Raw genomic sequence first — 27,234 nt, forward strand, 5'->3', positions numbered from 1 at the left:
ATACCTTCCTTTTAAGGACACAGTTCAGCATTTTACACTCTTTCACATGGAAAGTTTCCTCAGGCTCCAGTATGGACGTCTCTCCCCGCCCTCAGTGTTTCCAGAAAGCAAAAAGGCTAAAATCTTTTCTTCTGTCACTGCCGTGCTGCTCTGGGCCCTGTCCCCTTTCTGGAAGCCTCCCAGAGCCCACATCCTGGCCCCACCTGACTTCGGACAGAGAGAAGGGCCCAGGCAGCCCATGCTTCCTCCTCCCCGCTCAGTCCCCTCAAAAGGAAGCATCCAGAAGCATCCAGAGCCCCTGAGAAGTGTGGCTCTTTTCTCTCTCTCATGGGGTGCATGTTTGTGTCCCCTGAGAACTCACCTGTTGGAGCCGTCACCCCCAATGTGATGGCATTGGAAGGTGGTGTCTTTGGGAGGTGATTAGGTTTAGATGAGGTTGTGAGGAGGGGGTCCTCAAGATGGGGTTAGTGTCCTTATACGAAGACAGAGACCAGAGCTGTCTCTCTCCACCGTGTGAGTGCACAGCGAGATGGTGGCCGCCTACAGGCCAGGAAGATGCCCTCACCAAGAACCAAATCCACCAGCACTTCGCTCTTAGACTTCCAGCCTCAAGAACTTGTTTAAGCCTCACAGCCTGTGATATTTTGTTATAGCAGCCTGGGCTGACTGAGACAGTCTCACTGCTTTTTTCTCAAACAATTTCTATGGGGAATTTCTGATGAATGTAGGTCTCCACCGTATTACATGAGGATTAAGGTGAGGTAAGGTAAGTCAAATGCCAGTAATATAAGCAAATTGTAAGCCCTACATGACCAGGGTTCTGAATCACCCGTTTAGTGCTCATCAAAAGATTGGTAGTGTTGCCTAACCAGAGCAGCTAAGAGAATAGTCTGTTTCCCAGTAGAAATCTGCCTCTCTTGGGTGAGGTGGATCCTCGCTTGGTGCCAGTCTTGTAGGATGTGGAGTGGAAAGATTCACTTCCTTATGTCCAGGCCCTGAGTGGCAGATCACTCCCATTCTCTGTTTCCCTTTGAGCACTAGGTCTTTATCAAATGATTTCTACAGGATTTGCTTCTTCTCACATACTGTGCAAAATACCAGGTGCTAGAGACTGAATGTCTTTGTCCTTCCCAAAATGCATATGTTGAATCCTAATTCCCAGTGTGATGGTGTTAGGAGGTGGGGTTTTTGGGAGGTGATGAGGTCATGAGGGTGAAGCCCTAATAAATGGGATTAGTGCCCTTATAAAAGAGACCCCAGAGAGCTCCCTCACCCCTTTTGACATAAGAGGACAGACTAAAACATCAGGCAGTGCTTGCTTATCCAGCAGCGCCCTGTATGGTCCTCCAGCTGCATTCAAATAAATAACAGATTGGAAAATAAAAAACAAGAAGAAAAGAAGCACCGTGAGAACGGCTGGCCGGCTGATGGGCTGCATGGATAGGTGTGCAGACCATCATGGGCCCAGCTTGGGTTCTTTTCCCAAAATTCACCCAGTGCCTGGACAAACACATTTGTTCACGTCTATTTCATCTGTTCACCAGTCTCTGGACCCCAGGGGTGAGTGCCATTTCCTGTGATCTGGTCTACTCACCTCCTGCCACAGACTGGGTGAAGAGGCAGCCTGGGATTTACCTAGTCGGTCTCTCTCCATAGACATTCCTATTTTTTCTTCACTGTAAATTATGGTTATAAAATGCCCTTCTTAACCTCATTTAATGTTTTTTGCCCTGAAATCAACCCTGAGTAATAATAAGTTTGTGATCCCTGATTTCTTTATGTTTGCATATTCCTGGTATATCTTTTCCATTCTTGTATTTTCAAACTGTCAGAATCACTCTATTTTATGCATTTTCTTGTATACAGCATAGAGTTGTGTTATGGTTTGTGCTCCAGTCTGAAGTTGCATTTTTTTAAGTAGGTAAGTTTGACTCATTTACGTTTATTCCCGTAAGATGTGTGGTCTTAGTTCTGTCATGTTGTTTTGTGATGGTTTCTGTTTTGCAACTTTTTCAAATATTTCAAATATGAGTGATTTTGTTTGATTTGCTGTAGTTGTGTGCCTGTGTTTTGCAAATTTGAAAGGTTTATATTTTAGTTCTGGGTTAGTGATAATTAGAATGTTACATGATGTCCTTAACCATCTATTTCTTTAGATTGTCTACTGACTCCCTATGATATTTCTCTCTTTTGTCCCTTTTCCTCCCTTTTCTTTATCACCAGATTTTAGTTAATTATATTCTTTCTTCATATGTTCCTTTGTACTAAGATGTAAATTTAAATGCTGACTATTTGATTTATTAGCTTGAAATGTTTTTACCCTCAAATATTTTACCAAACCAAACTTGGGTCCACTTGCCCACGTGCAGTAAAGCCAATCTACTGTACCAGGTTGTGGTGAAGGAAAGTACAGCATTTACTGCAGGGCACCAAGCAAGGAGAACTAGCAGCTTATGCTCAAAAGACCCGAATTCTCTGATGGCTTTCAGGGAAGGGGTTTTAAAGATAGTGTGAGGGAGGGGGCTGCAGGGTACCTGATCAGCTTGTGCACAATTCTCGAATTGGTTGGAATCAGGGGGAAGTTTCCAGCATTATCAACCTTGCGGTTTCAAGGTCTAAGTGCTTGCAGTCAGAAGTTTTCATCTGGTGGAGGTCTGCTTCCTGTAAAAACAACTTAGGAATGTGTGTCAGACCTTTTTCTTTCAGGGAACTGGGAGTTGGCGATTCTGCTCTGTGGCGGATTTATAGTCTAAATTGTTACCTGTTTTCTGACCCAATAGCTATTCTTTATTTCTACATCTTCACATTCCTAATCATTATCTCTTGAGCCAGCCTTCTGAGACTCAGGGGAGCCTGGGAGACTAAAGCAAAAGCCTTTTACTTCAAAGGACAGGGACACAGGGGTTGTATATGGTTTCAAATATAGATGTGAAAATCATATTCACACGGAATCCCATTTTCTCTTTTCTCCCAACTTTTGTCATATCATTCTTAAATTGTGAGGCTTTATAACATGTACGTCTTTCCTGTAACCCTAACTTCATATCCATGGTTTCCTTAGTCCTACACTTAATTCAGCGCTCCTGGCCGTTTCTTCTGCAGCCGTTTCCCCATTCATCTCTTCTACTGTGATTTATCTTCAGCTTTGTGCACACTGATGAATGGTTCTGAAGTGGACCTTTGCAGCCCTGCACCAGTCCTCCTCCTCCCCATCTGCGGTCACTGCTAGGCTTCCCCGAGTCTGAAATGTCGCAACCTTGCGCCACCGCGACACCTTTTGGCGGGAGAGAAGGACGCGGGCGTAGGGGCGGTGCGGGCGCGGGGGCGGTGCGGGCGCGGGGCGGTGCAGGCGCGGTCCTCCGGCAGGCAGGGGGCGCGCAAGAGCGGGACGTCCTCGGCGCAGGAGCAACGCGCCTCTCCCGGCCGCACACGCCGTGACTCCGCGCCGCCGCGCGCCCCGCGGGCTCTGCGTAGGGGTTGGCGCCGGAGAGGTCCGGCCGTCGGGGGCTGAAGCCGAGCGCCCAGCCCGCCGAGTCCGCGGCGCCTCGGCCCCTGTGCGCCGCCGCGGCCCGGGAGCGTCGGCCGGGCGGGCCGGGTAAGTGGCGCCCTGGGCGGGCCGGAAGGGTGGGTGGGCAGGTGGGGACCGGGGCGGGTGCGCCTCCCCGGCTGGCGTTGGACGCGACGCCGCGGCTTTAGGCCGCGCCGCTAGAGGCTGGTGTCCCGGGCCGTCCCCGAGCCGCCGGTGTCTTCGCATCAGGCGGCCCGGCCCCGGCCGACCCTCCGTGTCTCCCTTCGCGCCTCGCCGCTCCTTTATTTGCCTCGGGTCGCCGGGCCTTCGCATTCCTAGTCTTCCATTCTTCTTTCCCGTCTGTCTGTCCACATCTCTTCTGGACCCGAGGGCGGCTTTTCCTCCCCACCGTCGGTAGTGTTTTGGGAAAAGTTGCTGGGCCTCTGGATCCCGTAGGCCTGCCTGGGTCACCTGTGCCCGGGGTTGCAAAGGAAGGAAGCCTTTTCCTTCTTAGGCTGCAGAACGGGGAATCAGGTGTGGACTTCTCTCAGGGACGGGGGTTTTATCTGGACGGGTGGAGGAAGACGTGACTACGGCACTACCTCGGTCCTTGTCCTTTTAAAGCGGTATTTTAGCTTCGATGTCCAATCACCCAGCTTTTTTTTTTTTTTTTTTTTGAGCATCTCTTTTCACCCAGACCATGTGTTAGTAACAGCGTATGCAAGATGCATAAGAATCTGTCCCCACGCTCTGTGAGTTTAGTTTCCGGGGAAACGAGCATAAAAAGCCACGCCTGGGTTGATCCGATTGACCGGAGCGGGGTCTGGAAAGCCTTCCAAAAAGGAGTGAGGCTTGAAACTGAGTCTTGGGGGTGTTTTGTTAGATGTGCAAGATGAGAGAAATATTTCCTGCAGAGGAAGGAAATAAATGTAAAGGTACCAGAGCTGAGGCACCTTAGTGCATTCTGGAAACTGCAGGGAAGGCAGAGGTGTGAAGAGGAGTAGTCAGGTCAGATCAAGAAGGTTCTTTGAGAAGTCAGTAAAGGAGAAACATGGGAGGCACTTACTGCTAGAGGCAGGCAGTTGGGTGGAAAGTAGGATATTCTGGATCAGGGCAAAATTCTGCACATTCTCATGTAGGTGAGGACTGTGTGTCCCTGCAACAGGTGGAGTTTTTAAAGGCTGCTACTCAGTTTCCACAATTTTATGGGGTAAATGCCGCAGATGTTCTGACTATAGTAAGGATATTTAGGGAATATGGGGTATTACATTAGTAACTTAAACTGAGAGTGTTTTATTTTTAGAACTTTATTAAGAAGTGTGCTGTCTGCTGTACAGTTTACAGTAGAGAGTAGGTTGTGAGTTAGAAATATAACAAGGTGTCACAGAGGTGTTGGTCCTCTGAGCTATTCTGATCGTGGAGTTCTGTGACGGATAAAGAGAGCCTTTATGGAAAATAGGAATCTGGAGAATTGTGCATTCCCAAAAGTAACTTTATAAAGTGGAAAGCATGGAATTAATGAGAATGGGGTTCAGGTTGCTGCTCACCCCTGGGCCCGGGAGATCACTTGGGTGGAATGGGATGGGGGCCATGTGGGTTGAGTGTGGTTTCTTGTCCAGATCCTGTCTCTTGTTTTGGGTGGTGAATTCACTGGTGCTTGTAGCGTTATAGTAATTAATTGAAGCAGGCCATAGAAGTGTGTCATTGCTGTGGTTAATGCACTTCTGTGAATTTGAAGATCAGTGAGAAGGAGAAAAGTGAAGAAAGCTCTTCTGCATTTACTGGGATGTGGAGATCTGATTTATAAGCTCCGAGTTAAAGAAAACTAGCAGATGCTGGTGAGATGACATCAGTTTCTAATATTTAAAGTGTGTTTTCGAAGGTTTTGAGACCAGAAACAAGGAACTTTTAAGGGACATGAGATTTTGCTGCACAATGACTTCCAAAGCTTGCAGAGTGAGGTGAATCAGGTGGAATTGTCAACAGCCAGCTTCAGTGTAGACTGGAGTCGGAGGAAGTGTGGTCTTGTGAAACCTCACCAGCAGCGATGACATTGTTAAGTACTGGGTTCTTAGCCAGAAAGACTCTGCTGGAGGTAGAGAGCCTCTGCGCTGCTTGATTTTGTAACCGTGAAATTGGGAAAATGTTTGCATCAGTTTACTCTTTTGGCAGGGATATGTCCAGCAGCCTGTTACCTCACACCCCCTCCCCCACTGCTGCTTCTCCCCGCCCTTTTACCTATTCTTTTCTTTCTTTTTTAAAAAAATTTTTATTGTGGTAAAATATACATAACATAATATAATATACATAAAAATTTGCCATTTTTAAGTACATGGTACCATTGTGCGACTATTACCACCATCTACCTCCAGAACCTTTTGCCTGCTCTTTACTTTCTCGTGGAGCCTGTGGGCATTGTGTAGTTTCACTGCTGATTCATGTGGCGAAATAGAATTTACTTAATTATTAATATTTCAAAACTGTTTATTAAATGCCTTCTGTGTGCCAGAAATTGGAGCTGCAAAAGTGAATAAGCTGGTCTTTTCCCTTCAGAGTTCAGTGGGCATTTGGGTACTCTATTTCCATGGCACCAATGTTATTTGTAAATACTTTTTTTAATGAATTTCTCAAATTTCTTATTAAGTGATATTGGGAAAATTAAAGTGGAGTTAGATTTGCAAACAAATTTTGATAATTTAGCTTTATGATTTCCCAGAATGCGTCGTTTATATTTGTTTCCCAGAATGTGTCAGTCTGACCTTGCTTTTATAAGATTAAAGAAAGATAAAACAAATGAACCCGTAGTTTGTTTACTAGGCTTTGGTTTGGTGACCAATTGAATGCAGAGGTCTCAAAAAATTAAACTAGGTTAGATGAAAGATGCATGGTCATTTCTGAAGTAGTGTCTTGAGAACCACATTACAGTTGACCCCTGAGCAACATAGGGGTCAGGGACACCCACCCTCTGCTCAGTCGATAATCCAAATACAACTGTACAGTTGGCCCTCTGTATCCACGGTTCCACATCCGTGGATTCAACCAACCACGGATTGTGTGGCACTGTAGTATTTACTATGGAAAAAAAGCTGCATGTAAGTGGACTTGTGCAGTTCAAACCTGCGTCATTCACGGGCCCACTGTACTAAGCTGGACACTCAACGTTGTTTTCCTTTGCTGTTGCTCTGAGTTTTTCAGGTTAAACTGAAACTTTAAAGATGTGTTATCTAGAGAGGAAGGATTAGTTTTGAATACGAGGTAGGCTGGGAGAAAAGCGCATGACAGCCTCTAAAGCTTTTTGGTGCAGTTGTCTTCCACAGTCATTGTGGGCAAGGAATTTCTGAAGCCACGGCCTGGGAGGGGGTTGCAAATAGAGTGTTAACTCTGCAGTCGGCCTAACTGCCTGTTCAGCTCTGGGGTGGACATTGGTCTTAGTCCGGGGGTAGAGCAGTGACCTCCACAGACTGATGTAGGTTTTCATGGAGTTTACACTGACTGTGATTAAAATTGTAGATTCTGAAGTGAACCCCGGGGTCATGCCCTACAAAACTTTGGAGACATGGTCAAATTTCAGCCATACTTAGTTAAGAAATGGAAGTCATTAATTTTCCTCCATTTAGCCTCAGTGACTTGAACTTGTCTCAAGCTTAACATGACAAGGTGTTGCCAAGTTCACTTTGTCTGGCACTGAAGACAGTGAGCGTTTCCCGGTGGGATGTGCTCTCTAGGAAATTCTCTGCCCATGCTGCCGTCACCTGAGCCGGTGAGTCGTCACAGGAGCCTTGAGGAGGAGAAAGTATAGGCATTCCTTGATTTTTTTAGGTGACTCATTGGAGCAATCAGCTGCCAGTACCCTGGGCTCTGCTTTTGTTCACCCTGCTTCTGTGCTGCTTTGGGGCCTTTCATTTAGAAATCAAAACGGAGCTTTCAGGTAGTCTGCGGTTCAGATATTAAGAAGGGAAGACACTGTGGAAGGCGACTGCAGTTGACCGGGGCTGACTTCTGCTCAGGACCAGAACAGCTATACTGAGGGAGGGAGGCGGCATCCACCCTCACCCCCGCCCCAAGCACAGTAGAACCTGGTCGGCCAAGGTGTTGGGGTCTTAGAATCCATGCACAGAAGGGTGAAGAAATGAGCAGACAGACTGAAGTTTTGCCCGGGGCAGACGTGACCCGGGGGGAAATTAAGTATTTCCCTTCCCGTCTATATCACCTTCTCTTCCTGAGACACAGACGCAGGCAAAACAGGATTTGTATAACACAGTTTCAGTGGCAAAATGCTGTCTGAGCCTGGGAACTGACAGACTTTTGGAATGTGTCCATATGTTAGAAACTACCCATGTTAAGCATTTCTTTGCAGTTTAGGGATTTTAATCAATTTTTTTTTCCTCTTTCCATCTGTGAGAAAGAGATTGATTTCTTATTTTGAGAAGTGAGCCATTTTGTGGGTTTCAGAACGTTGAGGTGTTTTAAAGGTGGCAGTAAGGATTTACCAGCATGAGCTGTGGAGTTCTCCTGACTGCATTTGAGATGGGTCTTCCCACTGTAACCTGGGGCAGGTGTCTCTCTGAAAGTCCCCATTTCCCTCCTGGACTGCTCTTGGTGTGTGATAAGGCTTTTAGTAAGTGGTAACTCTTGGTTTTGTTGTTGTCATCCTCTTGCGTTGCTCTATTCTGCCAGGGATAGTATATATTGATCATTCACCTGTAGATTGTTGATTCTGTCTTTGTAATCAGTGTCATTAAAAATTACAGATTTCTTCTTGGTGGGATATGAGGAAACCTGGTTATTAATAAGATCTAACCCTCCACCTTCCTGTCACATCTGTGAGGTCATTTCTGGTTTTTTCCCCTTAATTAGGGGCATATATTACGGTTTTTTCTTTATAAAAGGATAACGGCCCACCACCACCAAAAAAAAACAGTAGTTAATTATGCTAAATCAGCCTTGTAATAGGTGTTTTTGTAAGGCTTCTACTTTTTGCTGTTGACACAAAATAAGAGTTTTTTAAAAATTGAATATATGTAATTAATAATGCCCTGCATCTAGAACTTCCATCTTATCTCATTCTATAGAACAGAAGGATTTCATTTGTGAATTATTTGACCACATGATATGTAGGAAAATTCATTCTAGAGGTTTATTTTAAAAATAGTACATGGATGTAGCTTTATTGTGTCAGGGTGCTGACTGGTGATATCAGGCATCTTGGCTTCTGTCACTGAATGTTACTGGACCAGGTGATCTCTTCAGATACCTCTTACCTCTGAAGTTCCATGATACTGCATTATTTTAACATGGGAAGATTGGAACTCTTCACTACATTTTTGCATTCTTTAACCCCTACCCCTCTTGCCTTTCAGCATTAAACTGAGAAGATGTCCCTGTACGACGACCTGGGAGTGGAGACCAGTGACTCAAAAACGGAAGGCTGGTCCAAAAACTTCAAACTTCTGCAGTCTCAGCTCCAGGTGAAGAAGGCAGCTCTCACTCAGGCAAAGGTAAGAGAAGCTAAGCCCAGCTTGAGAGCAGAGGTGTACCGGCAGGTGCCTCCTAAGGATTAAGAGTAACCTGCTGCTCTGCCTCTTTGTTGAATATGTAGGGTTTGTTGAATATGTAGGGTTCAATTTGTAAGGGGAGAAGCTGGGGTGGGGGAGGGAGAGGAATAGGTGTTGAAGGTCATTTCGCTTCTCCTGGGAATAGAACTGTTTCAGGGAATCAGAATGAGGAAAAGCATACTCTTGGTTTCCAGCAATGATGCTGGTTGTCAAACTTCAGTATGCAGGTTGTCAATCTTGGTTGTCCAAGATTGAGAATTTGGTTAAAAGGCTATATAACACCTGATACTCTGGTAAATCCTGATTCTGGGGTGGGGCTTGGGGAGGCTGCATATTTAGGGAGCAATCCTGCTGTTTGTTGTAGGTGGTTTGGAAGCGGCACTTTGAGAACGAAGCTCTGCGTTATTGACTGAGCTGTGATGATGTGTGTGTTACTGAAGGCTGGGGTTGGTTGTGAACGTATCAGGGTTTGTAGTCTGGGGTAATTGTTTTTGTTTCTGTTGTGTAGTGTTGGGCGTTGGCAACATCCTTGAAATCATTCACCAGGTAAAACATTAAAAAAACAAACATAATTGTCTACTGGATATTTGATATTAAGATGTTCCTATCAAATACGTTTAGGAATGAGATTGGTATTATGGTTTGCTTGTTGTTTCAGAACATGATTCCCCAGTGGAGGCTGTATCCCCTCCAGATGGGGCAAATATTGGTTCTAAGGGGTGAAAAAAATCCTGCTCTTCTTATGTATAAAGGCCAGATATACACAGAATACATAAACAGGTGTGTAGTGTATCTGTGGTATTAAAATTTCATAGGTGGAGAAGAAAATGTATTAAAAGGTTCCTTGAAGGAGGAGGCAATAATGAAAAAAGAAGTTGAGAAGAACTGTTTTAGAGATACATATTTACCAGTAAGATGAAATATTTACTGATAAGATGATATATCATTTCTGGGATTTACTTTAAAATACTCCAGTCTTTGGCAGGGGAGGCAGGGATACATGAAACAAGATTTGCCACGAGTTGGTAGTTGCTGAAGCCAGGTTAAAGAGACATGAGTTCATTAATCATTCTCCTTAATGTTTGAAAATACACACAATAAATTTTTTTAAAGTTGGAATTATTTTTTTTCCTTCACTACATCATTAATATTAAAATGTTTACATTTGATTTCTCCGTATTATAAAAGGTTTTTAGGATTAGGATACCCACAGGTAGAGAAAACACTGTCTTAAAATTTAAATTGGTTTTGTCAGTTCTGTTGATTAGAGTTTTTGTCTTTTTCATATATCATTACCAGATTTAAATTTTGTATGCCAGTACTATTTCTTTTTAAAGAGATAGAATTCTGTCTTTTTAAAACAAACTTTCATCCCACATGAAAAGATTAACAAAACAAGTCTTTTTTTTTAAAAATTAATTAATTTATTTTTGGCTGTGTTGGGTCTTCCTTGATGCACGTGGGCTTTCTCTAGTTGTGGCGAGCGGGGGCTTCTCTTTGTTGCGGTGCGTGGGCTTCTCATTGCAGTGGCTTCTCTTGTTGCAGAGCATGGGCTCTAGGCGTGTGGGCTTCAGTAGTTGTGGCACACGGGCTCAGTAGTTGTGGCTCGTGGGCTCTAGAGCTCAGGCTCAGTAGTTGTGGCGCACGGGTTTAGTTGCTCCGTGGCATGTGGGATCTTCCCAGACCAGGGCTCGAACCCGTGTCGCCTGCATTGGCAGGCGGATTCTTAACCACTGTGCCACCAGGGAAGCCCAAGTCTTGTTTTTTTGTTTTAATTTTTTTTAAGTTGGTCTAATTTTTTAAATCTTCGTTTCTCGTAACTTTTGCTTTGGACATAAGATGTATAAATAAGGTTTTACATTCTAATGATAATGCTATTTCATATATTCTATTCTTGAAGGCCTCAGTCTTCTCTTTTGTAAAGTGACTGACTCCTAGGAACAATTCTCATACTTAATAACATAAACTCAGACTATAAGTGGACATAATTAGTGGACAGTCTTGGTTCAATGGAAGATAAAATAGAAAAGCGGAAGTCGAAATATAGTAGAGATATACAGGTTAGGTATACTAATCCACAAGTGTATGCCCAAGATATAAAAACATACCCATTCTTTGTGAAAGATCCACACTAATTGACGTGTAATGCGGAGAATCTAATGTAGAGCTTTTTTCTTATATTATTTCATATGCAAATTTAAATAAAAGCGACCAAGCTTTCTGTAAAGCTTTTACAAAAATGGAGGAAATTTGTGTTGTAAAAAAAGGGCTAAAGAAACTAGTATATGGTTATTGTAATAACTGAATTAAAAGGCTGTTAAGATTGTTTTTCTCGTATCTGAAAGGTTTGTTGCAGAGTCCAAAAAAAGGTTTGTTACAAACAGTATGAATTTTAATTTGAAGCCTCAGTACACTTTTCTTATATTTTGATGATTTTAGAGCCAGAGGACAAAACAAAGTACGGTCCTTGCCCCAGTAATCGACCTGAAGCGAGGTGGCTCTTCAGACGAGCGGCAGATCGTGGACACCCCGCCGCACGTGGCGGCGGGCCTCAAGGTACACTCCCCACCCCCAGCTGGGTGGGCCTCCTGCTTTCCACAGGCTGCGCTTTACACACCACTCTGAACACACCTCCTCAGTAGGCCTTGCACTCTAGGCAGTATCATTTTCAATTTAATGTTTACTTCAGTTTTATCAAGTTTAAAACATTCATCTGTTTAAAACACAGTAGTTAATTATAGAAAAATCAGAAACTGGAGGTAGGCAAAAAGAAAAATAAATGACTTTGGTCCTACCCTCCAGAATTTAAAAACTTTGTATTTTGGAATAGCTTTCTATCCTTCGCCTTCTCCACCTTCTGTTCTCTGACTTGCATTTCTCACTTAATATATTGTGAGTGTCCATCTGTGTCAAAAAGTCTAGGACAATATGATCATTTTATTGACTTCACAATATTCCCCTGTGTGGGTTTGCTGTGAAGCTCTTGGTGGGGTTTCTTGACCAGAGGAAGTGGTCCTGCTCCTGCAAGGCTGATAGTCTGTCCAGAGGGAAAGGCACCCCACAGTGGAAATTTTCTGAGGATTCTTAGTCATTCAACATTTTTTCCCACAATTTCTTTGCCTAATTTTTTCTTGCTACATCTAATGAAAAACTGGTTAATCATCTTCTGTTATTGGATATTGGCTCTAGAACCTATAATATCACTGCCAAATTTAATCAGTAAGCATTTTCCTTCTTGCTGCATAGCCAATTTTTAATTGTAAAGCATTCCCATCAGGTGAATATGTATGGTGATTTACACACCTATTTCCTAACTGTAGAACCAGTAGACCTCTAGTGAACACCTCTGCAGAGTGCTTTCTATGCATTTAAAATTATTTTCTTAGGATAGATTTCCTGAGGTGACATTAGGAGATCAGTCACTTTTATGGGCAATTTATTTAGCGCCAGCTTGTTTCCGGCAGAGTTGTATCAGTAAATAGTATCACTTGTAACATGTGAGCGTTTGGGTTTTTCCTACCCTCCCCAGCATTGGGTATTAACATTCAGGCTTTTAAAATCAAGATGCTTTATTCTTTATAGCATTTAGAGAAGGATGGCTCATTGTTGAACTTAAGCAGGGTTTATACAGTAAAAGTTGTTTGCTATCAGATATTGAAATGACAAAAAATTAACCTTCATGCTGACAGTCTGGTCTCCGAGTTAGAAACTTTGTGATGGCAGTGTTCTGTAAGTCGAGGGGCTCACTGTTAGCTTCTCCTATCTTACTAATAACTGAAAGGAAATGTTCATGTGCTTTTGTGTTTTTTTTGTTTTTGTTTTTGTTTTTTTTTTGCGGTACGCGGGCCTCTCACTGTTGTGGCCTCTCCCATTGCGGAGCACAGGCTCCGGACGCACAGGCTCAGCGACCATGGCTCACGGGCCCAGCCGCTCCGCGGCATGTGGGATCTTCCCGGACCGGGACACGAACCCGTGTCCTCTGCATCGGCAGGCAGACTCCCAACCACTGCGCCACCAGGGAAGCCCGCTTTTGTGTTTCTAAAATGTCTTTTATGTGAACACAAATGGATAACTGCCCTTTGGGAGCCCTGCATTAAATAGATTTTTGTAAGATTTCCAGTGATAGGGCCTGGGAGGTGATTACAGTTACTTTTCTAATTTCTTTTATTCATCAAATCAAAGTGTTTTTTGAGTTTTAGGTGTAAAGAAACCATGAAGTGTTTGTTTTATGATGAAAAAACATCAAACTGCACAGTGTAATCCAGGAATTGTTGGATTTAGATCCATTGATGATGAGCATAAGCTCTCTTTATCATGCCAGTTTTGTGTTCATATATAAAGTACCTTTTACAAACAACCTTCCTGCCTTTGGCAGTGCTGGGCATGCTCCTCCTGAAAGAGGTGCAGAGTGGGCGCTCGGGGACACTGACCTGTGCTCATTTGGGGGATCTGCAGAGACCAGGGAAGGCATCTTACTTTTACAGACAATAAGGAGGCATCATGCTAGGAAAACTAACAGAAGGAAGTATGGAGGTTTAGGAACGTGAGACCACGCAGTAGTAGGTCAGGGCTTACGAGAACCATGGAGATCAAGACCACGAGCCTAGGGCAAAGCCCCCTTCTCGTTGTGTGTTTCTAGTTGACTGTGTGCTGTCTGCCTTTTGTTTTTCCGATTTCTTTGTTAAGGCTACTACCTCTTTTTCTCTCAAAGAGTAGCCCCAGTTTCTAAATGTACAGAAGAGAAATGCAAAATGTTGTCACCTGAACCTGACTTAGTGGACCTTAAAAAATGAATGATGATGTGAAGGGAGTTACCTCCACTTGTGCAGACTCAGGCCTGAGATGCAGATGACTGGGGAGGGTGTGCATTCCAGAGGATTTCACAAAGCCCAAGAGGATGCTTTTTACTTTTTTTTTTCTTTTTTTAATTTTAATATGTCATGTCTCCATGTAATCAGAATCTAAAGTTATTCTATTAAATGACTATAAGAATGTGTTATTCATGAGTTTCATATTTTAAGTTTTCATATATATATGTATATATATATATACACATATATATATATAGAAGTATTCTGTGTTTGCTATAATCAAATTTATTGCTTAAAATTTTAGGTGGTGGCAGCTTGTTTAAGACTTCCAGGAAAGTGCTGTAGGGTGTTTATGGAATTAGTACTGAACTGAGAGGTGAAATTCTTGGTCATGTTCTGCTGCTAGGTTTGTGGCCACGTCAAGTCCCTGAACCTCCTCGGGCATCTGCTCCCTCATCTGTAAAGCAGAGGCAGACAGGTGGTCTTCAGGGCCCCTCCTAGCCCTCGTATTTTTTGACCTTAATTCTGTGAATAAAATTCCAGGACAGAGGATGATACTTACTTTGGCATTTTTCCCTTCCTCAGGACCCGGTTCCCAGTGGGTTTTCTGCAGGAGAAGTTTTGATTCCCCTAGCTGATGAATATGATCCCATGTTTCCTAACGATTATGAGAAAGTAGTGAAGCGCCAAAGAGAAGAGCGACAGAGACAGCGGGAGCTGGAAAGACAGAAGGAAATAGAAGAGAGAGAAAAGTAAGGCCTCGCGCGGATGTGGAGGTGCTCTACGTTTGAAATGGTCGTTCAGATGTTGGTGAATGAACTTTAGTGCTGTCTGTAAGGCTGAGTGAGTTTCCTGGTTGGTCTGAGCAGTTGTCAGGAGGAGTCAGGTTGTTGTTAACAATGTGTGGTCGTTACATCCCAGCACGAAAACAAACTCCAGAGCAAATTTCATATACAGTTGCAGAAAACTTACAGTATACGTTTTGGGTGAGTTCTTGGAGAAATGACTTACAAAGTGATGTTGAATAATAGGGTTTTTCCTTATGCTGTGACTCTGCTAGCGTCATAACTGCTTAAAGTATTTAAAATGTTATTCTTAACTTTTGCTGTTTTTGAGCCAGATGGAGTTTTTAAAAACTCATATACATCTTTTATGTTTTTTGAAAGTATGGGCAACAAGGATTTATTTGCATTTCTTCTTTTAAAAATACTATTAATTGTTAAATAGTTATATAAAATATTAATATATTATTATTTATTGAATCACTTCATGAAGTGAAAGCATGTTCTAGAGAATCAAAATTATTTAATTAACTATTGCCTATTGTTGATATGCTTTAAAATTGAAAGAGGTAAATATCAAGGAAACTGTTTTCTTGCTATTTATATTCATATACCTCTTAAATTTGTTCGGTTTATCTTCTGGATTTTTCTCACTTCTCATACTTTTGCTACTTTAGTCTTTAACCAGTTTGCATGCCCCACCGCCCCCCCCCCAGAAAAAGTCAAGGTGACGTCCTTGAGTTCACATCTCTGAATTGGTTCATCTGTGGTGAACATTTGTTTCCTCTTCACAGGAGGCGTAAAGACAGACATGAAGCTAGTGGGTTTTCCAGGCGACCAGATCCAGATTCTGATGAAGATGAAGATTATGAGCGAGAGAGGAGGAAGAGAAGTAAGGCATGAACACAGATACTATGTTTCAAACATGGTGCAGTTCCACCGTTTCATATTCAATTTCATAAATGGTTCATCTGACACTGATTTGGGTAATTTTCTCTCCAGAATCTCAGCAACCCACATGTTCATGACAGTGTAAATTTACATTGTTTTCACATACAGTCTTTCAAACATTTACTTGTTGGACACTTGGAGCATACCTTAAAATACATGCCCACTCTTGTCTTTACCCTCAGCACAGTCGGACCAACCTGTTCTCTGTATCCAGCTACATTTCCATTAAGAACAGCACTGAATGGAGAGTCAAGGCACTCATTTCCAGAACCTTTGCCACTAACACGCATGACTGAGCTTCCCTAGACGCTGGTTTCTTTCAGTGTCGTACGGGGAGCAGGGAGACAAGCATTTGAACTAGGTGCTTCGTAAGACCTCTTCCATCTCTAAGAGGTCTCTAAGAGCAGCATTGTAGTTGTGTTAGAGCCAAATTCTTAGTGATCACTAGATAGCTAAGCAGTGTTCATTCTTGAGAGAATGGAATGCTACTTATCTAACTTCATCACGTTTGATTGCTGGGATTTCCTGGATTTAGTTCACCAATTTGGTTGACATTGAGATTTAAATGAGAAATTGAAATCTTCCTGTCTCCTAGATACCAGGCACTGTTCTAAGCACTCTGATGGATTACCTCCTTTACACCACACAACTTTGTACCACACAACTCAGATAACTGTGATAATCCTTGTTATAGTGGACTGGTGGGAATAGCGTTGTGTATGAAATGGGTCCATTGTGCATCTAACCAAGATCTTTCTTTACCTGAAAACCTCATTGCGATGTGGTCACCTTTACCATGAGACCTAAGAAGAATGTTATCATGAAGCTGGAGTGTATTTCCACATACATGAACTCTGTGTTATGACTAGCAGTTTGGCAAGCTTGGTCTTCCCAGTGTACAGCCAAGGCTTTTCAGGGCTTAGGTTAAACTTTAAAATACTAAATGAGTTGGAAAGGAGTGGGTCTGTACTAATTTAGAATTCGTACTCTTTCAATGCAGATATGAGTTACACAGATTTATAGAATACTTACTGCACAACAACAAAGAACCAAGCTCATAGATACAGAAAACAGATTGGTGGTTACCAGAGGCAGGGGTTGTGGGGAGCTGGGAGAAATGGGTGAAGAGGGTCAAAAGGTACAAACTTCCAGTTACAAAATGAATCACGAGATTGTAATGTACAGCATGGTCACTCTGTTAATAATACAAATAATTGCAGAGTTTTGGATTTTTTTACATAATGTTTATTGTTTTAGGCCATTACATTTTGGGGATAAAATAATTGCATATTTGAAAGTTGGCTAAGAGAGTAGATCCTAAAAGTTCTCAACACAAGAAAAAATTTTTGTAACTATGTGGTGACAGATGTTAACTAGACTTTTTGTTGTGATCATCTCACAATATATACAAATACCAAATCATTATGTTGTACACCTGAAACCAATATATTACATGTCAATTATACCTCAACTGAGAAAAGGCTTACTGCGTGCTGAGCACTATCAGACACTGCATTGTTTTTCTGCGGAGGAATAGAGTTAACATTTGAGTGTGCTCTGTGTGTCAGGCCTTATGTTAACAGTTCAGATTCATTATCTTCCTAATCAGCAAATGCCTGATTTATTAACTTGTTTTAGAATCCAGTACATAGGTTGAATATTTCTTGGTTTCATCTTTCCAACTTACAAATCAGCTACCCTTTTTTGTGAGGTGTGCCTTCTATACTGAGGACATTTTTTTTTTTTTTTTGGAACATTAGCAGGAACGATATAATCTAATATTAGGGAAGTAATGGTGTTAATATCTGTTATGTGTACTGCTGTTAACATATTGATGGTCATATTTTAACATGATTAGTAGCAAATTTTCAGTAAACAACCTGAATTTTGTATACTAAACTCATTGGAGCTGATCTTTTCAGAATCAGTTAATAATCACTTAGGTCTTAGTGGCAAGGTGAAAAATGATAATAGGTATGTCAAAAGACATGGAAGTTTTATTAAGACTCATATTTCTCTGTAAGTATTTTTTCTAGTCTAGGCCTGTTAATCATTATGCACATACACTGGCTTTGGGGGATTTCTTTTGTGAAACGTTGTGTGCTGGTGCAGCATGGTTTTGTAATTGGTCTCTTTACATTGTATTGATTTTTTTGGAGTGTTTCATTGATGATGAGGTTATAATACATATGTTAGCACTTCTCCCTAGTGAAAAATTCCGTATGTTCTCTGCTCATGCTTTCCCTCTGGTTGTCTGAAAGAAAATGGAGTCTACTTTGGTTTGTTCGTGTCCACCATTCTCTGTCCAGGAAACATGAGCAGGAATGGTGACAACACGAAACAGATTGTTACCAGAAGTACTGGCACTTCCAAATAGGTGTTCAGTCCCAGTGGTCTGCATCCTGGAAAGAAGGGTGCTGTCTTGTGGGGGATGCTCTGGCCTCACAGGGAGCTGGGTTTCATTCTGTCCCTGCCTGTTCACTCTCCTGCGATCATTTTCTCATCTGGAAAATGGAAGCAGTGATAACCTACTTCTGTATTTTTGACCCTGGATTCAGATACTGAAGTCTTCAGATGTTAGTGGGAGGGATGGAGTAGCATCCCTTCCTGCTTCTTTCTTTGGAGGGTGGTGTGATGTGACAGGTGGCCTGTGTCACATTCCTGAGGATCCAGCATCTGAAACGCTTTCCCTCCTTTAATTGGTGGAATTTCTGTTTTCTGCAGGTATGGGCGGAGCTGCCATCGCGCCACCCACTTCTCTTGTAGAGAAAGACAAAGAGTGTACGTACCTGTTTCTTCCCCTCTCTGTTCAGATACACATCTTTAACCCAGTTGTGGGAAGTCTTAGCTGGAATCAGCCAGGTGTCCTGAGTGCAGGGAAATGGCTGGAAACCCGTCCTTGCTCTAACCCTCAGCCAAGTGCTCCCTTCCACCCCTTAAGTTTAATACCAGGCTCTGAGGCGTGGGTTTTTCTCTTGTGAGAGGCTTTTTTTGTTTGTTTTTAAAAATAATTCATTTTGTCTTCTCCAGCATTTCGTTATTTGGAGTTAGGTAAAAAACAAACAGTAGCTGAGATTTTGTGCTCAGTGGTCTAGGGGCTGTTAAATTTGTGACCCTCCACAAGGTGGCAGCACCTTCCTGGGTTAGGTCAGTGCACAGGTTGTGTGTGTTTACTCAGATTGCCCAAACAGTCTTCTCCCAGTGATCTGTTCTAGAATTTGGGGTTGGAGTTGGACTTTGAGGAGTCATGAAGCTCATCTTCCTGCCCTCTGGGTTGGACCATACCTAAACTACCCCAAGAACATATAGTCATCCCTCGTGCTTTTTAATACCTGTTGCACCATGAATGGTACCTTTTTATAAAGAAGGTAATTAAAAAATTGTTAAATACCTTTTGTGTGAAAATACCTGACGAACCATAAACCCCAGTTGAAACCAGTCTCTGGGAGTGGGACCCAGGCATCTGGATCAACAAGCTTCCTTGTTGATTCTAATATGTAGCTAGGGTTACAGATCACTGAACTGGCATATGGTCCCTAACCTCAAAGACCTTTATCGTCTGCCAGGGTAATAAGATCGTAAGATGAGCATCTTAAGACAGGTACACAGGATGCTATGGGAGTCAAAAGAGGGGTTGATCATATCTCCTGGAACATACGGAAGGTCCAAGTGCAGTTCAGAATTGTTTTGTCACATTTTGGTAAACCTATTTTATTTTCATCCAACAGTACCCCGAGACTTTCCTTATGAAGAGGATTCAAGACCTCGCTCACAGTCTTCCAAAGCTGCTATCCCTCCCCCAGTGTACGAGGAACAAGACAGACCCAGATCCCCGACTGGCCCCGGCAACTCCTTCCTCGCCAACATGGGGTAATGGTCTGGGTGCTCTCACCTCGACAGGTGCAGGGAGGGCGGGGCCGAATGGGAGGCACTGTCAGCCCTTCCAGGAGGTGCAGCATGTTTTGGGATGGGGCCTTTTTTGGGTTTATGGGGAGATGCTCAGTGCGCTCAGTCACGCAGCCTCCTTCTTGAGGATCAGGGTTCAAGTCACATGGAGGGTATCCCAGCATGACACTGTTATGTTTTGTACAAAACATAAAGCTTTCTAATGGAAATTTTGAAAGATTTAAATGCTGAACATTCTCTAGTTAAGAATAGTTTGTGATCATTATATTTGTTTTCATAACATTTGCAAATAGGTCATATGAATTAGAGCTGACTTACGCTATGTCCAAAAGATGAATGACATCTTTTTTTTTGATAAAATGACCTTTGCTTTAAGGTCATGGTTCTATACCTTTGGTCTAAAACCTCTCAGTCGTTCTAACTATAATTAGGAATTTGTTGGTGTATGAAAATCAGTTTTAAGGTTGACTTTCAGGTGGGGCTTGTGGATTTTAAGTCTCACTGGATTTGGCATGCGTTTTGGTTAAAAGAGTGTTTTATGTTGTTTACTCTGTTCCTCTCGTGCTCTGAGGGGTTGTCGGGTGAAGCAGTGTTGCACTAAGGCCTTTTTTGTTCTGTGTCCTCTAGAAGGACTGCCTCTGGTGGCAATGCTGTGATTGTAGTAGTGACACTGGTCTACCCTTGCCTGTGTGCACGTGCTTTGATCCTTAGCGTCCTCGGAGCTGGGCTAGTCAGAGTTGGAGGAGGTGGGTCCTCCACCATAGGGTTTGCACACTGCAGGAGGATTTGGAGTTTCTCATCTTGTGTCCGTCTTCTAGACCTGTGCTGCTCTCTGTGGTAGCTACTAGCCACACGTGGCTGTTAAATTAATTGAAAGTGAATAGAATTTAACATGTATTTCTTTAGTCACACTAGTCTCAAGTGCTCACCAGGCTAACAGCTACTGTACTGGGCAGTGCAGATGGAGAACATTTCCCTCACTGCAGAAAGCCTGCCCTAGAGTGTATGCTAGAGGGGGACAGACGTGAAGCCATTGGGGTGGTTTTGTTTGTTTTTTTCTTCTAATGAGAAAATTGACCTTTTGCTGGTAAGAATTGACTTTTTGCTGAATCCCCTTTAAACAGGAATTAAATCTTTATGCCTAAGGAAGATACAGTGTAGTACAGTTCATCAGTTTTCAGTCTTTTTAGCTCTAGAACAGCTTGTTCAAATGAAATACTTAAGGAAATTACATACATGAAATACTGTAGGTACAGTTCTGGTTGAAGCAGCGTTTTGTGATTTAAGCCCTAAGTAGCACTGGTCAGTAGGGGCACCCTTGAGACCCATGAGGCTCCTCACGGTGCAGTTTGAAAACTGTCATGGGATTAGAGGAAGAGCAGTGGACTAAGAATCCGGAATGGTGGGTTACACTTTCAATCCTACCATTAACTCCTACAGAAATAATTCTCACGTGGTGTCTTGCTTTGCTTTCAGTTAGCCTTAAGCTCGTCAGCCCATCTGGGCCTCAGTTTCTTCATTTCTAGCTCTGAAATAGATGGTCCCTAAGCGTCCTTTCACGTATGAAGTCAGTCATTGGAAACTCTGCTGTACTATTTAGAAAAATGCAATCATCTTCATTATGTGAAACCATACTTATTTTTTGACAGGCTCACTTTAAAATAAACTGGTTATGAGCCCTGTAGCAGAGCAGTTACTGGAGCACACAGGAACTCTAGTGTTTTCTAACAGGCCCTGGGGAAATCTCACTAGGGGAACTAGTGTTCCCCTCATCTCAGGGGTAATCTCAGGATGCCCAGGCTTTCAGCGTTCACTTTTTATCTTTCTCCTGAACATTTCACAGCTTCCATCTCATGGCCTGTTGGTAATTATATGTGACCTCATCGAAGCCCTTGTGCAATTTACACTTTCTCTTTCCAGAAGGAGATTACTGTGATGTAAAATCCAATTATGCTGTAGCTGATGACGTTGAGTGCAAGTACCTTTCCCTTTTTCCTCCCCACAGTGGCACAGTAGCACATAAAATCATGCAGAAGTACGGCTTCCGGGAAGGCCAGGGTCTCGGGAAGCACGAGCAGGGCTTGAGCACAGCGCTGTCAGTGGAGAAGACCAGCAAGCGGGGAGGCAAGATCATCGTGGGCGACGCCACTGAGAAAGGTGGGTCCCTGGGGGTGAGCAGGGTGGAGGCAGGCCATCCTGATTGTGATGCATTCCAGCTCTGTGTTGTGGAAACTGAATCCTGAGGCCTGTTTTTCCAAATAGTTCAGAACACGCAGACAGATAGGAACGCCCATGGAAGAAAAAGAAGACAAGAGACTTTGGCAGAAATGAATAGGACTCCAGAGAATCATGTCATGCCTGCTTCTACTGGCAGAGAGCCTTGTTACAATTGATAAAACCATGGTTATGTTTTTATAGCAAGACAGAGCCATATACAGTATATCGGTGATTCTGTCTGCTACATCTCCATCCTGTAAGGTTCTCTGCTCTTTTCTTTTTTCTGCCCTTTCATCCTAATTTTCTTACTGACTGATCGCTCTGTGAGACTAATGTTATTTTGCAGTCTACTGGTAGGTGATGCCTACTTGGTGTTTTATTTTCATTTGATTGTTACAGTCTGTTCTGTAGTGAGGGCGTATTGGAATGAGTCAAACATGACTTAGCATTTTAAGTGGAACTGAGTGGTTTTGAGCTTAGCTGAACACCTTTTCCTAAAGAAGGGAGAGAACTTTTCTGGGAGCCCTGTCGACGCACAGCTTTAGGAAGCAGCAGTGAGCCTCACAGGCTAGAACCGAAAACCAACAGTTGCCCGGCTTTGTGGGAGTGTCTGAAATTGGTCAGCTAGGGGCTGGCTAGTTAACTGCTTGTTACACTGGGCTGGGGACCTTCGGCCACTGCCTGAGCCAAGACTCACCTCTGAGGGTTGTGATCACTGTGCCCTGTGAGCCCTTTAGGAAGCGAGCTGAGCAAAAATGCAGGTAATTGGAGATATTAAAAAGTTCTAGAAATTATGGTAAAAATTATACCAAAGCAAAGTGATGCTTTCAGCCAGATAAGGCTGCATTTTTGCTGAGAGACTGTGTGGATGCTTATAGATGGCTCTAGGACATAGATAGTGGGGATTGCTATTGAAATTAAATTATTCATTGTAACTTGGACTCAGTGCTGTAACATGTCTATGTCTGATAATGTTTTCTTACAGATGCAGCCAAGAAGTCGGATTCAAATCCATTAACTGAAATACTTAAGTGTCCTACTAAAGTGGTCCTACTAAGGGTAAGACGCAGAAGGAGGAAACCTGTTTGCTCTCTTTGAATTGTGTCACTCCACCTTGACCTGTCCCCGCATGCTTGCAGCCCCCCCCCCCCCGATGACAGAACAGTTAAAGAAAACTGAAAATGACACTTTTGGATAGACTCCATATAAGACTGATTTTTAGATTCCTTTTTCGCTAATGCTTCTTCGCTAAACACAGTATTTAAGACTACAGTGAGTAATTACTTTAAAATATTTGAAACTGTTAGAAGTTCAACTTGGTTTATATATTTTGATGCTTGCACAGTTGCTCTTATAACTCTTTATGAAGCTTAATGTATACTTTTATTTTTTATATATTTTTTAATACCAACTTTGGGGTATTTCAGGGATGAAGATTTTCTTCGTGTCATTTGGGATTAGGAACGTTTGTCATCATGGAAAAAAGTTATTTATACATCTCTTACATATTTGTAAATTATATTTCACAGTGGAATTTATGTATTTATTTTTGTTTATAGAACATGGTTGGTGCAGGAGAGGTAGATGAAGACTTGGAAGTTGAAACCAAGGAAGAGTGTGAAAAATATGGCAAAGTTGGAAAATGTGTGATATTTGAAGTAAGAGGGGTTTCTTTTGATGTTTATAAACCCAAGTTATAATTGATAGACTACAAAACATTTTCTATAGAGACAGAGTGTGCTATAAGTAACATATTGTCATACTATAGAAGGTGACAGATGTTGGTTAGTTAACACTGCTTTTACTCCGTTATTACAATTTCAAACATAAACACAAGAAGGACTTCAAATTTTATTTGGTGAAGAAACATTTCATTTTGTGACTGAGGTTTAGACTTGATGACTGTGCTCAGTAGTTTAGTGACTTGGACGTGCCTCTGGTCTCATTCATTTGGCAGGTGTTTTGTTAGTGCCTCCCACATACCCAGTACTGCATTGAGAGCCTTGTGGGTGGGGAAACACATTCTGTGCTCTTGGTGATAACGTTCAGTTGAAGAAACCACAAAACAAACACGTGAAATTAGAGAACATTCAGTTGCTAGACTCTGTAATGTTGACTTATAAGTACAGGAGGTGAGAGAAGGATTAGATCCACACAAAATAGTTAGAGGAGGCTTTGTGAACAGTATCAGATGTGAGCGAAGCTTTGGAATGAGTGGGTAGGAGAGAACGGGTGTTCAGACTCGGGTCACGGCTTCTGGGAGACTGAGGAGGGCTGCAAAATGGAGTGGCTGGGCGTAGTGGGGGTTAGCAGGAGCCGCGCTTATACAGTGGCAGTGGGGCTATGGAAGCGGGACCTGGAAAGCTCCACCAAGGAGCTTGGCCTCGTATGAAAGACGGTTATAACGCATACGGGTCTTTTTGCCTTCATTTCTGCTCACTTCAGCTTCTCCTCCGTATCATGTTGCTGTCTGTTGACTGCATAATTATTTGTTTATGTGTCAAATGGCATAGGACCTCCAAAGGTCCTGCCTGGCTGTGTGTTCCAGCACTTAACACAAGACCTGTCATCAACGGACCTTCAGCAGATTTTGATGATGAATGAGTTATACTTATTTCCTTGGTATTTGACCATTGCTTATCTGTATATGATGATAATTGGAATACTTACTCTGTTAAAAATCATTTATGGGAGAAAACTCACATTCAGTGATATCTCCGATGATATCTTTACCTACTATACTTTCATTTCTTTTCCAGATTCCTGGTGCCCCTGATGATGAAGCAGTACGAATATTTTTAGAATTTGAGAGGGTTGAATCAGCAATTAAAGGTAAGTTGTACAGCCAACTATAAAGAATTAAAAAGTTGAATTTGTGATCTTAATCTTTGTAATTAAAACATGTTCTTGTAATGTCTGATGGAATACCTGCCTTAACTGACTGTCTTTTTGTTTGCCTTTTAGCTGTTGTTGATCTGAATGGGAGGTATTTTGGTGGACGGGTGGTCAAAGCATGTTTCTACAATTTGGATAAATTCAGGGTCTTGGATTTGGCAGAACAAGTGTGATTGTAAGAACTAGAGCCTGAGTCATCTCCAAGGATCCTTCAACAAGCCACAGACTGAGCAGAGGAGAGCAAGGCGACAGGCAGCCTGCATGGCTGTGGGTACAGAGACTCTGGAAGGACTTCTAAGATATATGTTGACTGATCCCTTTTTTATTTTGTGGTTTTTTAATATAGTATAAAAATCCTTTAAAAAAAAAACAAACAAAAAAACGATCTGTGTGCCTCTCTGGTTGTTTCTCTTTTTTATTACCACTTCTGAGGTGATTACATTTTTGCTAGGATTTCATGATAATTCTCAAGTGCTTCAGTGATATGGCATTTCTTGCACTAAAAAAATCTAGAAAGTTTTGGGATATGGGGTTGTGTTACCCTTTGCTTTTCTTTCTTTTTTTTTTTTTTTTGATTCATTTTAATAAAACCTGCAAGTTACTAAACTGTAGCTTCATAAATTCTATAATAAAGTATCATCTTGGCGGTCTGCCAAAGGTGAAAATTTCTGCTTTCTCTAACAGAGAAATTCTTCTTATTGACTCCAGTCGTAGAAAAAACTCTTTATGACCTAAACTAAGGTTGAAGAATTGTGAGCCTACCATGACCTGTTTGGATGAATCATTTTCGGTTAAGCTAAGTCAGACTATAGAGTATGTGATGGATTTAGGGGTATTTGGGTATAGAAATCATGAATATAGCCTTTGTTTTCAGATATTCAAGCCTAGTCTTTAGCGTAGATCAGAAGTGACCGGTTAATTCAAAACCTCGCAGGTACATTGTAAATGTGTGCCCGATTATGTTTTGGAAATGGTGGTTCCCTGGGGTCACATTTCTACTGGCAAAATTTGCAGTAGTGTTAGTTCTCATACATAATTTTAAAATGTACAAAATTCAGCCACATCAGTTACTTAAACTGTACTGGCGATTAATATAATTATGGAATTGTGAAAAATTGTATCATTGAAGTGCAGTGGTGTATGTGGCTCAAACATTTAGCAGGGCCCAAAACAAAACAGATAAAAATGTTTGGCACTACGGTTCATTGGCCAGAGCAGGAAGTGTTTCCAGAATATACTTGTGCCTGTGTTCTGTTCCTTGCTTGCCCAAATGTTGCATGTGACTTACCTGAAGCGGCAGCTACGGGACGTGCGCCTGTGTTGTCTCTTTAGGTCTTTATGACATGAGAGCGTCTTGTGACCCTGCGGGGGAGGAAAGTACTCAGCATTTCTTTGCATCCATGGACTTGGTTTGGAGACATAAGGAATATTCTGACCCTTTTTAAAAAAGGATTTTCTCATGTTTTTATTTAACATAAATAAAAGAATAACATTTTCTCTTTTGTGGTATTATTTTACTGAGTAAAAGTGAATTAAGACTCTGCTTTTGAAATAAAAGTGCACATACCCTGAAATAAATTTGGGTTAAAGAATATAAGGTAGAAGAATTACATAATTGGACAGAATTTTGTAGGATGTGAGAATCAACAGCCAGCCTGAAACTAGAACAGGTCTACCTGCGGACTTAGCTCCGGAATACCAGTGATGGCGCCTGGCTTGGGCTTACCGGTACCTAAACGTGCTGCTCACGCTAAGTATTTGTTATGGTGGCTTAGTTTAATTTGTATAAACCCTAATGTTTTAAAGTTTAAGTTCCAACCCCTTTGATACCTGCATTATTATTGTTATGCTTTATAATAACATCATTGTTTATTTGCATTTAGGTGGATTTTCCCAACATTCTCATGATCAGCCACAGAAATGCAAGTGACTGCACTACTCTGATTTTTATTGGCATGGGTACAACTTAGTGAATATCTTTCTCCCCAATCTCTCTAATTATTAAATTATCCATGATTGCAGTAATCACTTAGTACATTACTTGCAGTGAATTTCCAACATTAGAATAATTTAAAATCTGCAATGTAGTGCTTGAGAAATTTGAAATTAATTTTCAGTATTAACTAAAATTCAAAGTAACTTCAATGGAAAATTTTCAGTGTAAATTGAAAATTAATGAAGCTACAATATAACTAGAAAGGTTCTGTGTAATAGACATTTGTCATTCTGGGCCCGCCTGTGATCTGAAAGCCCTTCCTGTGTTTGGGGGTCCCCCGCATTCTACCACCTCCCTGAGGTAGAGACTGAACTTGCTTTCCCAGCCTGTCTGGCAGCAGGGGCAGGGGTTCAGCCCTGGGCTCTTCCCGTCAGCTATCCTCACACTGGCGAGAGTAGGCCCAGCGTTGTCTAGCCTTTGGGACGGTGGGGGCAGAGACCTTATCCCATAGTGGCATGTCTTGAGGCGGCGCCACTTGTGTGGAAGGGTAGGCTTTGGAGCAATTTCTAGGTGTGGTGTGGGAGTTTTCTTTCTTTATGTAAAAGCCTCCAAACTTGACTGGGGCCTTCCTGTCTGGAGATTCCATTTGCTACCTAGGTTTTGTTTTTGTTTG

At 42.2% G+C, this 27,234-nt stretch overlaps 1 protein-coding gene across 1 annotated transcript; it reads left to right on the forward strand.

Moving 5' to 3' along the window:
• The first annotated feature begins 3,459 nt into the window (after positions 1-3,459).
• On the forward strand, positions 3,460-26,104 carry RBM17 (RNA binding motif protein 17). Its single transcript, XM_082648702.1, has 12 exons — positions 3,460-3,595; positions 8,869-9,006; positions 11,503-11,619; positions 14,460-14,626; positions 15,451-15,548; positions 18,332-18,388; positions 19,336-19,477; positions 21,519-21,670; positions 22,716-22,789; positions 23,290-23,388; positions 24,490-24,562; positions 24,695-26,104. Exons 2-12 carry the CDS (start codon positions 8,884-8,886, stop codon positions 24,796-24,798), a joined length of 1,206 nt encoding a protein of 401 aa, XP_082504828.1. The 5' UTR covers positions 3,460-3,595; positions 8,869-8,883; the 3' UTR covers positions 24,799-26,104.
• Positions 26,105-27,234: the final 1,130 nt, after the last annotated feature.

This window comes from Grampus griseus, assembly GCF_964374135.1.
Source record: "Grampus griseus genome assembly, chromosome: 2".
Taxonomy (NCBI): domain Eukaryota; kingdom Metazoa; phylum Chordata; class Mammalia; order Artiodactyla; family Delphinidae; genus Grampus; species Grampus griseus.